The 13,905-nt window shown below is 35.3% G+C and overlaps 1 protein-coding gene across 3 annotated transcripts in view; it reads right to left on the minus strand.

The window, feature by feature from the left end:
* CPNE8 (copine 8) overlaps positions 1-13,905 on the minus strand; it is a 318,962-nt gene that overhangs the window by 249,367 nt on the left and 55,690 nt on the right. For 2 of the 3 annotated variants that reach the window (XM_036867581.1, XM_036867580.1), the window contains exons 2-3: positions 6,017-6,057; positions 4,704-4,750 (exon numbers count right to left, since the gene is read on the minus strand). In XM_036867581.1, the coding sequence (XP_036723476.1) occupies positions 4,704-4,750; positions 6,017-6,057 (88 nt within the window). Of the gene's footprint in view, positions 1-4,703; positions 4,751-6,016; positions 6,058-13,905 lie in introns of those variants that run through there. The other variant, XM_036867582.1, reaches the window with a different exon arrangement.

Here is a 13,905-nt window from a genome sequence, read left to right on the forward strand (position 1 = left end):
AGAATAATTACACTGCAAAGCTTCTCCCATAGGAATGAGAGTTCTGAGCCCCATATCGGGCTCATAAGCCCAGGGTTCCTATATCAGAAAGATGAGTCCCCAGAGCATTTGGTTTTGAAGGCCAGTGGGGCTTAATTTTGGGAGCCCCACAGGAATGGGGGAATAGAGATTTCACTATTAAAGGGTGAACATGAAATCTCACATGGTCTGGAACCCAGGGCAAAAGCAGTACTTTGATAGGAGCCTTTGCCAGAACTACCTGCTGGTGTTCTCCAGAGAGGAAGGAGGCAACTGCAGCTCACCCCGGGGACAAAGACTCTGATGGCAGCCATTCCTGTAAGCTCCTTCTACCATATGGACAGTGGTGCTGGTGGGTGCCATTCTGGAAGCCTCCTTCTAGCTCACTGACACCAAGACCTGGCCCCACCCAACAGCCTGTAGACACCAGTGCTAGGATGTCTAAGGCCAAGCAACTACCTGGGCAGGAACAAAGCCCCACAAATCCACAGACAGACTGCCTAAAAACCTCCTGAGCACACAGCAGCCTCTAAGACATGCTCCTGCTCACCAGAGGACCCAGGATCCAGCTCCACCCACCAGTGGGCAGAATCCACTGAGCCCTGGCTCTGCCCTCCAGGAAGGCTTCTCTAGCCTCTGGACCAGCCTCACCCACCAGGAGGCAGACATCAGATGCAAGAAAACCATAATGCCACAGCCTGAAAACCCAGCCTGCCCACAGCAGAACAGACACTGCCCTGACACCCTGTGGGCTCTGGCCCTGGCCACTAGCAGGCCAACACGAGCTTCAGAACACTCCAGACCCTGTACCCAACTGTGTCAGGAACCAGCCCCTGCAACATGACATCAGCTCTGGGATCCCTGGGCCCTGCAACTAGATTCCAGGATTTGTCTGGCACTAACCCTAGGACCTGGCATCACCAACCACTGTACTGGCAACAGCCCCAGAGTCTTCTGGATCCTGACTCCACGCACCAGTGAGCCAGCACTTATCCCACAGCCCCCTTGGGTCCTCCAGCCCTACCAACCAGCAGCTGTCAGCCTCTGCACAATGCAAGGCATTGCAACCAACTGAACTAAGAGCCAAACAAACCTACCAGACTACCACATACAGCCCACTAAAAAAGAAGGACCCACACAGCCCTCTTAGGGGAAACCCTTAGAGCAAACATGTTGGGTGACAAAAAAAGGAATGTGCTGCTGGGACACATAGGACATCTGTTACAGAAGGCCACTTCTCCAAGGTCAGGAAACATAACTAAACTTCAAGTACATGAAAATACAAACAGCACCTCATGAAAAATGAGGCAATAGAGGTACATGTAGCAGATGAGGAAACAAGATAAAACCCCAGAAGAAGAACTAAATGAGGTAGAGATAGGCAATCTATCCAAGGAAGAGTTCAGGTAATGATGTTAAAGATGATCAAAGACCCCAGAAGAAAGACATTCCATCTGAAAGCAACAGAATACAAGTTGCACATGGAACATTCTTTTCAAGTGCACATGGAACATTCTCCAGGACAGATCACATGCTAGGCCACAAAACAAATTTAAGGAAATTTAAGAAATTGAAATAATATCAAACATCTTTCCAACCACAATGCTATGAGACTAGAAATCAGCTACAAGAGAAAAACTGCAAAAAACACAAACACGTGGACACTAAACAATATACTATTAAACAACCAATGGATCACTGAAGAAATCAAAGAGGAAATCAAAAAATACCTAGAGACAAATGAACACAAAAACATTTTGATCCAAAATCTATGGGACACAGCAAAAGCAGTTCTTAGAGGGAAGTCTACAGCAATACAAGCTCATGTCAGGATATAAGAAAAAGTTCAAACAATTTAATCTTATCCCTAAAGAAACTGGAGAAAGAAGAACAAATAAAACTCAAAATTATTAGAAGGAAAGAAATTATAAAAATCAGAGCAAAAATAAATGACACAGAGACTAAAAAAAAAAAAAAAAAGAAAAAAATCAGTTAAACTAAAAGCTGGTTCTTTGAAAAGATGAACAAAATTGATAAACCTTTAGTCTAACATAATAAGAAAAAAAAAGGGAGAAGGCCCAAATCATTAAAATCAGAAATGAAAAAGAAGAAGTTACAGCTGATACCATAGAAATAAGAAAGATCATAAGAAGACTACTACAAACAACTATATGCCAATAAAATGGAAACCTAGAATAAGTGGACAAATACTTAAAAACATACAATCTCCTAATACTGAACCAGGGAGAAATAGAATATATGAACAGACCAAATACCAGTACTGAAATTGAATCAGTAATTAAAATACTCCCAAAGAACAAAAGTCCAGGACGAGATGACTTCACAGGTTAATACTACCAAACATTTACAGAAGAGTTAACACCTATTCTTCTAAAACTATTTCAAAAAAATAGCAAAGACAGGAAGATTTCCGAAATCATTCTATGAGGCCAGCATCATCCTGATACCAATACCAGACAAAAATACCACAAAAAAAGAAAATTACAAGCCAATATCACTGATGAACATAGATGCAAAAATCCTCAAAAGAATACTAGCAAAATAACTCCAACAATACATCAAAGGATCACACAACATGATCAATGGGATTTATCCCAGGGATGCGAGGATTTTTCATTATCTGCAAATCAATCAGTCTGATACACCACATTAATAAACTAAAGAATAAAAACCATATGATCATGTCAATAAATGCAGAAAAGGCTTTTGACAAAATTCAACATCCATTTATTATAACTCTCTAGAATGTGAGCAGAAAGGAGACATACCTCAACATAATAAAGGCCACATATGAAAAACCCACAGCTAATATCATACTCAACAGTATAAATCTGTAAGAATTTCCTCTATGACAAGGCTGCCCACTCTCACCAGTTTTATTCAGCATTGTATTGGAAGTCCTATACATAGCAATTACACAAGAAAAATAATAATAAAAGAAATCCAAATTGGTAAGGAAGAAGTAAAACTGTCACTGTTTGCAGTTGAAATGATACTATCCACAGGAAAACCTAAAACAGCCACCATAAAACTAGTAGAGCTCATCAATGAATTTGGTAACTTTGCAGGATACAAAAATAATATACAGAAATCTGTTGCATTTCTGTATACTATCAATGAAATATCAGGAAGATAAGTTAAGGAAACAATCCCATTTATCATTGCATCAATAAGAATAAAATAACTAGGAATAAACCTACCTGAGGAGGCAAAAGACCTGTATCCTGAAAACTGTAAGATGCTGATGAAAGAAACTGAAGATGACACAAACAGATGGAAAGGTATACCATGTTCTTGGACTGGAAGATGTGAGATATAAATATATATATACACACACACACATATATATACAAAATGGCATATTAGCCATAAAAAGAATGAAATTTTACATTTGCAACAACATGAATGGACTTGAGGTGTATTGTGCTAAGTGAAATAAGACAGAGAACGACAAATACTGGATGATATCATTTATATATGGAATCTAAAAAATACAACAAACTAGTGAGTATAACAAAAAGGAAACAGACTCACAGATATAACGAACAAAACTAGTGGTTCCCAATGGGGAGAGGAAAGGGGGTAGGGGCAATACAGGTGTAGGGGACTAAGAGGTGAAAACTATTATGTATAAAGTAAGCTACAAAGATATACTATACAACACAGGGGATATAGCCAATACTTTATAATAACTATAAATGGAGTACAACCCTTAAAATTTGTGAATCAGTATATTGTACACCTGAAACATAATATTACACATCAACTATACTGCAACAAAAATAAATAAATAAATAAAATTATTAATGGTGAAAAAATGTAATTCTTCCTCCTTGCTCTTACTCCATTACACAAAGTATGTGTATTAGGAAACTGAGTTTCTACTTTATTTTCAAATAACAAGTTATTAACTGTCAAAAAGCAGGTGATAATTGATATCACTTTTAAAACGCTTTAAAGCAATATTTTATAAAATCAGCAGTTGACCTAAAAAAGTGAGAATAAACCCACAAACTTCAATTATGTAAGAATTGGATCACATTAAATTTATGTAAGACTGAGGAAAATAAAAATTCAAGGCTAGATTATTCCACAGAAAGATCATAAATGAGCTAAACATTAAGGATTATTAAGAACAAAACACAAAGATTGCTTTCATCAAATTAAAATGAAATAAAATAAAAAAGAAATTCAATCTTTGGGTTGAAGGACTTCCCTGGTGATGCAGAGGTTGAGAATCTTCCTGCCAATGCAGGGGACACGGGTTCGAGCCCTGGTCCGGGAAGATCCCACAAACCACGAAGCAACTAAGCCCGTGCCCCACAACTACTGAGCCTGAGCTCTAGAGCCTGCAAGCCACAACTACTGAGCCCACGTGCCACAACTACGGAAGCCTGCATGCCTAGAGCCCATGCTCCACAACAAGAGAAGCCACCACAATGAGAAGCCCATGCACCACAACGAAGAGTAGCCCCTGCTCGCCACAACTAGAGAAAGTCTGCGAGCAGAAACAAAGACCCAATGCAGCCAAAAATAAATAAATAAAAATAAATAAATCTATAAGAAAATTACTAAAATAACTAAAAACAGTAAAGTATCATCTTGATCACATTATAACTTATACCATGTCTTCCAGCACAATTTATTTAAATTCAAATTCTTACCTCTCTCCATTCTTTATTTCCAACTCCTTGTACATACAAGACACAAACTACAAAAGATGAAAAAATAAATATATCTAAACGTTTTTTATAAATATCAGATATAAATGTATCCAAGTTATTTTTCAGCTGTACAAAAGCTATATTAAAATTAGTTCCTAGTTCCTAGGCTTACTCTGGTATGAAAATTGCTAATAAATCATCACATGATGAAAATTTTTTATAAAAAAGCAAGAAACAATATCAGGTCTTTAGAACTTAGCATGTATAGAGCTAGGCATAAAAAAAAAACAATTATTTGCTAATGTCTTCAATTGCATTATGCTACAGATATAGATAAAAAAAAATTTAAACTAAGGTTAAACAGTTTGAAATATTTCAGTATGTTACCAGTCACAAGTCAAGCTCTTCCTAGGATACTTACAATGCTCAAAACCATCATAGGAAGGATATCGAGCAAATCATATGCCACATTTAATATTTGCAACTCCTATACTCAATGTTTGTAAACAAGTAAGAAATCCAATGAACCACAAAAGGAAGTCGCAAAAAAGGGAGATTAAGAGTTTGGGGTAAAGATTAACGGACAAAAATATCCCACCCACTTGTCAGTGGGTCCCAGGAATTTTTAATACCCACAAATTTTAATGCCTTTTCTCCAGTGACTACCTCAAGAATTCTTCTGTCAACTGACAAAACCTCTCTCCTGTAATTAAACCACACAGGTTCACACATTTGTAGAGATGGAGAGCTGCTGGATATCAGCTTCTAAATATTACAAGACTTGGAATCAATACTTAATTTATACATTATTTCTGTTGTTTTCTAATTTAAACTGTCTTTTATTTTACAATTTATCTCCAATTTTCAATATATATAATTAGGAATCAAAAACTTCAGCTCATTCAAGATATTATATAATTCACTTGGTTGTACATGCCTTTATATACTGCATTTATTCACAAAAAAAGGAAAATGATTACTCTGACTTGATCATAAAATTATGGCCCATTACAGTTCTCTTTCAAAGATAATTTCTACCATATAGCCATACAATGAGGTTTACTTTCAAAGTGAACTGTCCTACATTGCAGTCATCTGCATTGTCATCTTATTCTCAAAACGCTAAGGAATTCCCTCTCTTTAGCCAGAGTACTGCCCAGGTAGATGAGAATGCAGGGCCTGAGACTATACTCCATCTTGCTTTCTAGGCTTTAAAACAAATATTTAAATAAGAACTATGATTTTCATATAACTTTTTGCAAAATCAAGTAAAATAAGTAGACTATTTCAAAAAGCAAGTAATAGATACTTACTTGGATCAGATTTAGAAAATGTGTCTCTGTCAAGAAGATTTCTGTTGAATAAAAGAGAAAATGTTATATGAATATAATACCAAAATATTTATATAAATATAAATGTATATATACATGAATGATGACTTGAAAGTTCCAAAAGTTAAATTTGTGCTTCATAGTCATCCTCCATTAATTGGTAATAATTTATAATAACTAAATTACATTTTTATGTTTAATACTTGTAATAAAAATCTCATGTTTACACTGTTGTATTGTTCCACCAGGACTACCACTCATGTGCATTTATCTGTACCATGCTTGTTATTTGAAAGGGCTTTTTTCATATCAACCTGATACCCTTTCATATTTCAGGTTCTTAAAAGTTACTCCTTCTATGGAATCACTATACACTGAGAAAATAAAAACACAGTCAACAGAACAGCACAGACAAAAAAAAAAAATGGGACTATGCCTTCAAATATTCCCAGAAAGAAACTATCAGACATGTTTATATTTAGAATTAAGTCAAAGACCAGTAGTCAGAAATCATATTAAAATAATCCTTCTGTCCCCTAAGCAGACACTATGACTCCAGCAATGACTGGCAAACAGTAAATTTAAAACATTTCCATTTGAGAATATACTATGTTATATATTTATAAAGGTAGCTCTCCAGTCACATGGAAATTCTCCAGCCTTTCCTATGTGTCTAGTTTTGCTCACTAAGTGTCCTAAAAAATGTAATTCAGCTCTTTCTTTCAGAGTTCATAAAAGTCAAGGAAAGATGACAGTGCAAATATTGCAGTGTGCTTGGGACTCAAAAACTATGTTATACACATTTAAAAACAAATAATGTGATTTTGGTGTCTTATTTATCTAAAAAAATAAATAAAAACCCTACAGTCTTTAACCACAAATACAAAATAATGGATTTCTATCAACAATAAAGATAAATATTCTTAATCACAGACTTTACTTGCCACATTATTTCTTCTAGCCATTATGATCCATAACATACAGTAGGTAAGGTCAAAAACAAACAAACAAACAAAAAACCTTAGATCCTTTATAATATGAGGGGGAAAAAACTCCATAAACTCTTCATAACTTAGTCCCTGAACTTTGCAATTTAGCTTTCCCATTGCTATTTGACAATAAATTTCAGCTATAATTTGATCACATGAATAAAATAGAATAAACTATCTCTGACTAGCTTTAATTCCCCAAAGACTACTATACTCAAAGTTATATGATTTTAAAAGTTTGTAAAAGGCAAATATTCTTACATGATAAGGATCACTGCAAAAGACCAGTGATTATCAAAATGCATCATAAAGTTAGGACTGATGACAGGAATGCAAGATTTTTTCCTCCCTAATATCCCATTAGAAACAAAGCACTTTCACATTAAGTTAAAAGAGAGGTATTAAAAAAAAAAAAAAAAAAAAAAGAGAGGTATTATTGTGAAGGCTATTGTATAAAAAAAAGAAAATAAGCTGAGGCTCAGAGAAACTGAGTAAATGAATAAGAGCACACAGCCCAGTACAGAATATTCCAATGAAGTCAACCTTTTGAATCTGATTTCCCTGTTCTTTACAAAATGCTACATTGTCTGGAGAAGTCAGGGAGAAACAACTTGTTTTCCTGACTGTTGGAAATGTAGAAGGCCTCCCATTATACCTATTTGTTGAGCCACTAGAGTATGACATAAAATAAATTCTTGTTTATAGACTAATGTGAAGAGACATGCTGCCTATGTTATGAACAAAGAGAACTAGGATAGGAGGCCAAACATAACTGTACTTAGTCACAGAAAAATATCTTTGTTTTCTACATAAAGCACTTAAAAAACACACACACACACCATCCCTCACCAGCTTTTATATAGGAAGGTTACTCTTCCCTCCATGAGGTTGTCTTTTGCTTGAGTTAGGATGCCTTTAACATTATGCCTACAATTTTATAATGGAATATTGAACTTGAACATTATAAAAATCCTGAACAGATCTTTCTATTCTATAAACCTTGATGTAGCTAAAACAAGGAAGAGAGCAAACTCCTGAAAAGAAATTATGGAGAAATACAGTGCATTAGTCAGAAAACTTACCTGAAGAAATAACCTAATCAAAAATTTAATCTGTGAATTGCATGAGTTGTTCTAGTAACCACTCATCTCAAATTCCAATTAAAATGTCTGGACTTAAGAGTATGATTGAAATATCATAACTAAAACTAAAGCACAATCAGTTAAACTCTAACCTGTATGAAGAAGTACTAGGTTAATGGAAGAGACGTATTTTGCATGAAGCCTGAAATAGGAGTAGATAAGCAAGAAGTTAGTAACACCTTTCCAGGACCATCCAGGAGAAAAGGTTCCCTGACTTCCCCCTTTATAATTCAGTCGTCATTGATATTAGTCTCTTAAAACAGACAGATGCATCAAGCTACCTTCCCTTGATGACAATAGTCAATTAGCTCATCCGACAACGCTTCTTACTCTGATTTTATGCTCAACAAGCCACCTTCCAATTTTAAGATGGCTTCTCATATAGTTATTAACACAGAACTGTGCTGAGTGGCCAAGATGAATATTGCAGTTTTCTTGACCATTATAGTTTTTATTCTCAACTGGCATTCCAAGACCCATACTGAACAGCCAGTTAACCTCTTAAAATGACATCTCAGACTTGTCTTTCTCTAACAGGAAAATAGCAATTCCATTTAAACTTCAGAGCAATTCTGCAAGTATTTTTCAAGCAAATATTCTATGCCCAAGACCTAACTAAGCACTAAGCACTAACTAATTAAACATGTTCTCAAATCTCAAGATGCCTGAATTTTACTAAGAGGACAAACTCAGAAACGAATAGCAATATTGGATGGTATATAAAATAACAGTTTATTATGGGGAGAAGGAACAGTAAAATACAGTAAAATTAATTCAACTACAAATAAAAAACATCAGGTACAATAGTTAGCTCTTAACCAAAGTTTTTTTTAAATATACTAGAAAAAAAACAATTTATAGGTATGTCTATATAATAAAAATAGTCTAAACAAATGTATATCTTGAAATAATTGCCTTATTTTTTTAAGGTTAAGTATGCTTTTCTGTTACAGTTATATAATGAGACTTTATTAGTGGAAAACTAAAACTTCTAATTATTCACATGTAAAATGAGCATAACAACACCATCTATTAAGGTAAAGGAGATTTGTAAGTGAGTTAACCTACAAGTTGTAGGCCTGCTCCTAATTCTTTCCAACTCAGTAAATGAAAACAGCTAATAAATATTGTTCTTTGATAGTGTAGTAAATATTGAATTTTTAATTCCTTTAAAAGGGAAGCAAATATTATTATCCTAACACAGATGCATTTTGAAAAAGAAAAACTACTTGGTATATATTATGAATTCTAAAGTTAATAGTTTCACAGTAAAGACAATTTTACTATTTGTGACTTTTTAAAGTGCTAATTTTAAAAAAGCACACAATATATTTGTTTTAAGGAATAAATCTTCAAACTGAAGGTTTGAAGTGAGTTCCAAAAAGCTACTTGTGGCCAGCAGAACTTAGACAACATGTAATGAGGCTCCACTGCTGTACCTGAGTGGAATTGTTCTATTAAATTTGTAATAAGAACAAAAATATAGCTTATAAATAGAGCCAAATAAAAAATTGTTCTATTTAATTTTCCATATGAACAAAAATATAGCCTATGAATAGAGCCAAACAATGCTTTATCATTTTACAAACACAGTCCAGCATAAATTTTCCACATGTGGACAGAGAACCACGTCTCTGCATAAATATAACTGCCCCTGAGAATTGTTCTGTATCTATAAACAGAATGACTCTGGGTTTAATTAAAATTTAGGAAATTATTAGAGGACTTTTATTTACCTGTTATTCAACTTAGTCTCAGGATCAACTGACCGCCTGCAAGGTCTTTACTAAATATTGCTTAGGCAACCACAGAACCTAGTTGGCACATAAGCAAATGTCTGTACGAATGAACGCTTTTAGTATCCAATCAAAAGCATCAGCTTTTTCACTTTAGGTATGATGAGGTGTCTTATTATGGAAAAAAGAGTAGAAGAGGAAGGTGGCATGTTTGACCTTAGACCTTTGCCCTAATAAGTAACCCGTTAACTGAAAAAAACCTGAGTGAGGAAATTATAAACATGCCCCATGTCACTGGGCCATGTCTAGGGCCCTTACCTTGGGCATTATATTGTCTTAAGGACTGGAATTAAGAAGTTCTTGGCATGCATATATATATATATATATATATATATATATATATATATATATATATATATATATATATTATATATGTATTTTTTTAATGCATATAACACACAAAATGGTTTTCCAAGTTTTTTTAAGTAATGACAGGGAAATCAAAACTTGTTTTGAGCAACTGAAAGGAAATTTATCTAATCTTTGGAAGTGACTTGAATGCAATATTTAATTCTCTATGACTCATTTATGCATTATTTTTATTCTTTGAACAAATATTATAGCTGGAAATTTAGCATGCAAATTTAAGGAAAAAAATATCTTCCTGAACCTAAAATTTCTACGGCAAAGGGGAAACACTGTACTGAAAAAGTAAAACTTTAGAAATGAAAAAATTCAATTATTTTGAAACTGAAGCTTACTAAAAAGCCAGAATTAGCTAGAATCTAAGACACCAAGTAATTCTAAAGGGTAGGATCATTGGAAAGTACTAAACAAGTTTATCAGTTTTCAAGAAAGTAAGAATAGACATTCAGGTTTGAAGTTGTACAAATAGACTAAAATTTCAGCTCAGCAGCAGCCACCTTTCATAGCCTAAGCATACCAGTAGAACTTTATCGTGTATGATATATATTACTCAATGAAAACTAGTAATAAAATAAACTTTCAGTTATTTTTCAGTTTTTGCTGAAAATGGTTGTTTTGAAGTATTTATTTATTAGTACTGTTGAGCTGAAAAGGTCAGTAATAAAATATACAGTTTCAACCTTTGCCTGGGTTGAATTTGGTATATATACTAAAAGAATTTGAGGGGAAGATAATTAATGGTGAAAATTTTTCTGTATTCATCTATGATTGATATTCTTGAAATTTACTTAAAGGAAACTCAGGGCTTTTCACAATTTGACATGTCAGAGCTCTGTTTGCCTGAGCTAAGGTAAACAGAAGAACACTTTGGTTTGAAGTAATATGTAGGGTTAACTCAAGGTGATACAAGCTTTTAGAAAAAAGATGGGTTTTACAAAACCCAATCCCTGATTTCAGCCAAAGAAGAGAAACATCATTTATATTAAAAATGGGAAGGATAAAAGAAACTGAGAACAGAATATGAGTCTTCTTAAAAACCTAAAACCTATGTACAAAACTAATTTCATTATATTTTCCACAGTCTTGTAGCCTCTCTATTTCCTATCTCAGTAAGTGGCAACAATGGAAGGCAGAATTATGGCCCCCCAAACATATCAGGTCTTAATCTCTGGGTCCTATTAATGTGACCCTTATTTAGGGGAAAAAAGGTCTGCGCAGATGTGATTACATTATTGATTCTGTGATGAGGCATTTATCCTGGATTATCTGGGTGGGCCCTAAATGCAATCAATCACATATCCTAATAAGAAGAAGGCAGAGGGAGATTTGACACAGAGGAGACAATGATGTGAACAGAACAGAGAGAGATGTGTGGGCTCTAGCCTTGAAGACCCAAATGATGCAGCCACAAGCCAAGGCATGCCAGCAGCCACAAGAAGCTGGAAAAGAGCAAGGAATGGCTTCTTCACCAGAACCCCCAGAGGGAAAGCAGCCCTACCTACATCTTGGTTTCAGCCAAGTGACACTCTATTTACACTTCTGGCCTCCAGAACTGTAAGAATAAATTTCTGTGGTTTTAAGTCAACAAGTTTGTGATAATTTGTTACAACAGTTACAGGAAACTAACACAGCAACAGGGTTCAACCCATCTCTCTTCCAAGCAAGAGTCCAATCATCCTTCCCCTCCATCTCCTTCCGCTAATGCCTCCCCCACCTTGGCTTCTGCTTCCAAGTCCCAACTACATCCCAGGCCTTAGAGCTAGCTCTTAACTGGTCTTCCTTCCTCCTGTCTCCCAGTTCATTCACCAAGATGTCTTCAAGAGGAAGTTCTCTACAGTAAAACCTGACCAAATGGCTCGCCTGCATAAAACCCATTACCAACAGAAACTCCAAACTCGTTAACATAACACTACATACTTGCCACATTCTGATCCCGGCTTTATCTCTAGCTGCACTTCTATCCATATTTCATATCATAGACTCTGTTCCAGATATTTCAGATTTTTTACAGTCCCTTAATCTAATATTGCCTCATATTTCTGTACTATTATTTTACCCTGTCCCTAAAATTTCCTCAGCAACCTCATTTCTGCTGGGAAATGTGAATTCCTCTTTCAGCCTTTCCTCATTGTTGTCCTCCGAGAAGGTAGAACTGATTATTCCCTCTGTCTGCTCCATCATACCCAACATGAACCTATGTCACAAATTCCTCACTTACTATTTATTTACTAAGCTGGGTGCCAGACACTGTGCTAAGCACTTTATTTATTTTTTTGATATTTAGTATTTAAAATTTTATTCAAAATTTTGCAATCTTCATACTCAAAAACTGGCAGGCCTTACCTCTTATAGTGGCATGGCTAATGCCACCACTTGCTTTTTTTTTTCTGCTGAGCACTTTATTTATTTATTTTAACAACTTTATTGGAGTATAGTTGCTTTATAATGGTGTGTTAATTTCTGTTTTATAACAAAGTGAATCAGTTATACATACATATATATCCCCATATCTCTTCCCTCTTGCATCTCCCTCCCTCACACCCTCCCTATCCCACCACTGTAGGTGGTAACAAAACACCGAGCTGATTGCCCTGTGCTATGCAGCTGCATCCCACTAGCTATCTATTTTACATTTGGTACTGTATATATGTCCATGCCACTCTCTCACTTTGTCCCAGCTTACCCTTCCCCCTCCCCATATCCTCAAGTCCATTCTCTAGTGGATCTGCGTCTTTATTCCCGTCTTGCCCCTAGGTTCTTCATGACCACTTTTTTTGTTGTTTTTTTAGATTCCATATATGTGTGTTAGCATACGGTATTTGTTTTTCTCTTTCTGACTTAACTTCACTCTGTATGACAGACTCTAGGTCCATCCATCTCACTACAAATAACTCAATTTCGTTTCTTTTTATGGCTGAGTAATATTCCATTGTATATATGTGCCACATCTTCTTTATCCATTCATCTGTCGATGGACACTTAGGTTGCTTCCATGTCCTGGGTATTGTAAGTAGAGCTGCAATGAACATTGTGGTACATGACTCTTTTGAATTATGGTTTTCTCAGGGTATATGCCCAGTAGTGGGATTGCTGGGTCGTATGGTAGTTCTATTTTTAGTTTTTTAAGGAACCTCCATATGTTCTCCATAGTAGCTGTATCAATTTACAATCCCACCAACAGTGTAAGAGGATTCCCTTTTCTCCACACCCTCTCCAGCATTTATTCTATGTAGATTTTTTGATGATGGCCATTCTGAGTGGTGTGAGATGATATCACATTGTACTTTTGATTTGCATTTCTCTGATGATTAGTGATGTTGAGCATTCTTTCATGTGTTTGTTGGCAATCTATATATCTTCTTTGGAGAAATGTCTATTTAGGTCTTCTGCTCATTTTTGGATTGGGTTGTTTATTATTTTGATATTGAGCTTCATGAGCTGCTTGTAAATTTTGGAGATTAATCCTTTGTCCATTGCTTCATTTGCAAATATTTGCTCCCATTCTGAGGGTTGTCTTTTCATCTTGTTTATGGTTTCCTTTGCTGTGCAAAAGTTTTTAAGTTTCATTAGGTCCCATT

Source organism: Balaenoptera musculus, chromosome 10 (assembly GCF_009873245.2).
Source record: "Balaenoptera musculus isolate JJ_BM4_2016_0621 chromosome 10, mBalMus1.pri.v3, whole genome shotgun sequence".
Classification (NCBI taxonomy): Eukaryota; Metazoa; Chordata; class Mammalia; order Artiodactyla; family Balaenopteridae; genus Balaenoptera; species Balaenoptera musculus.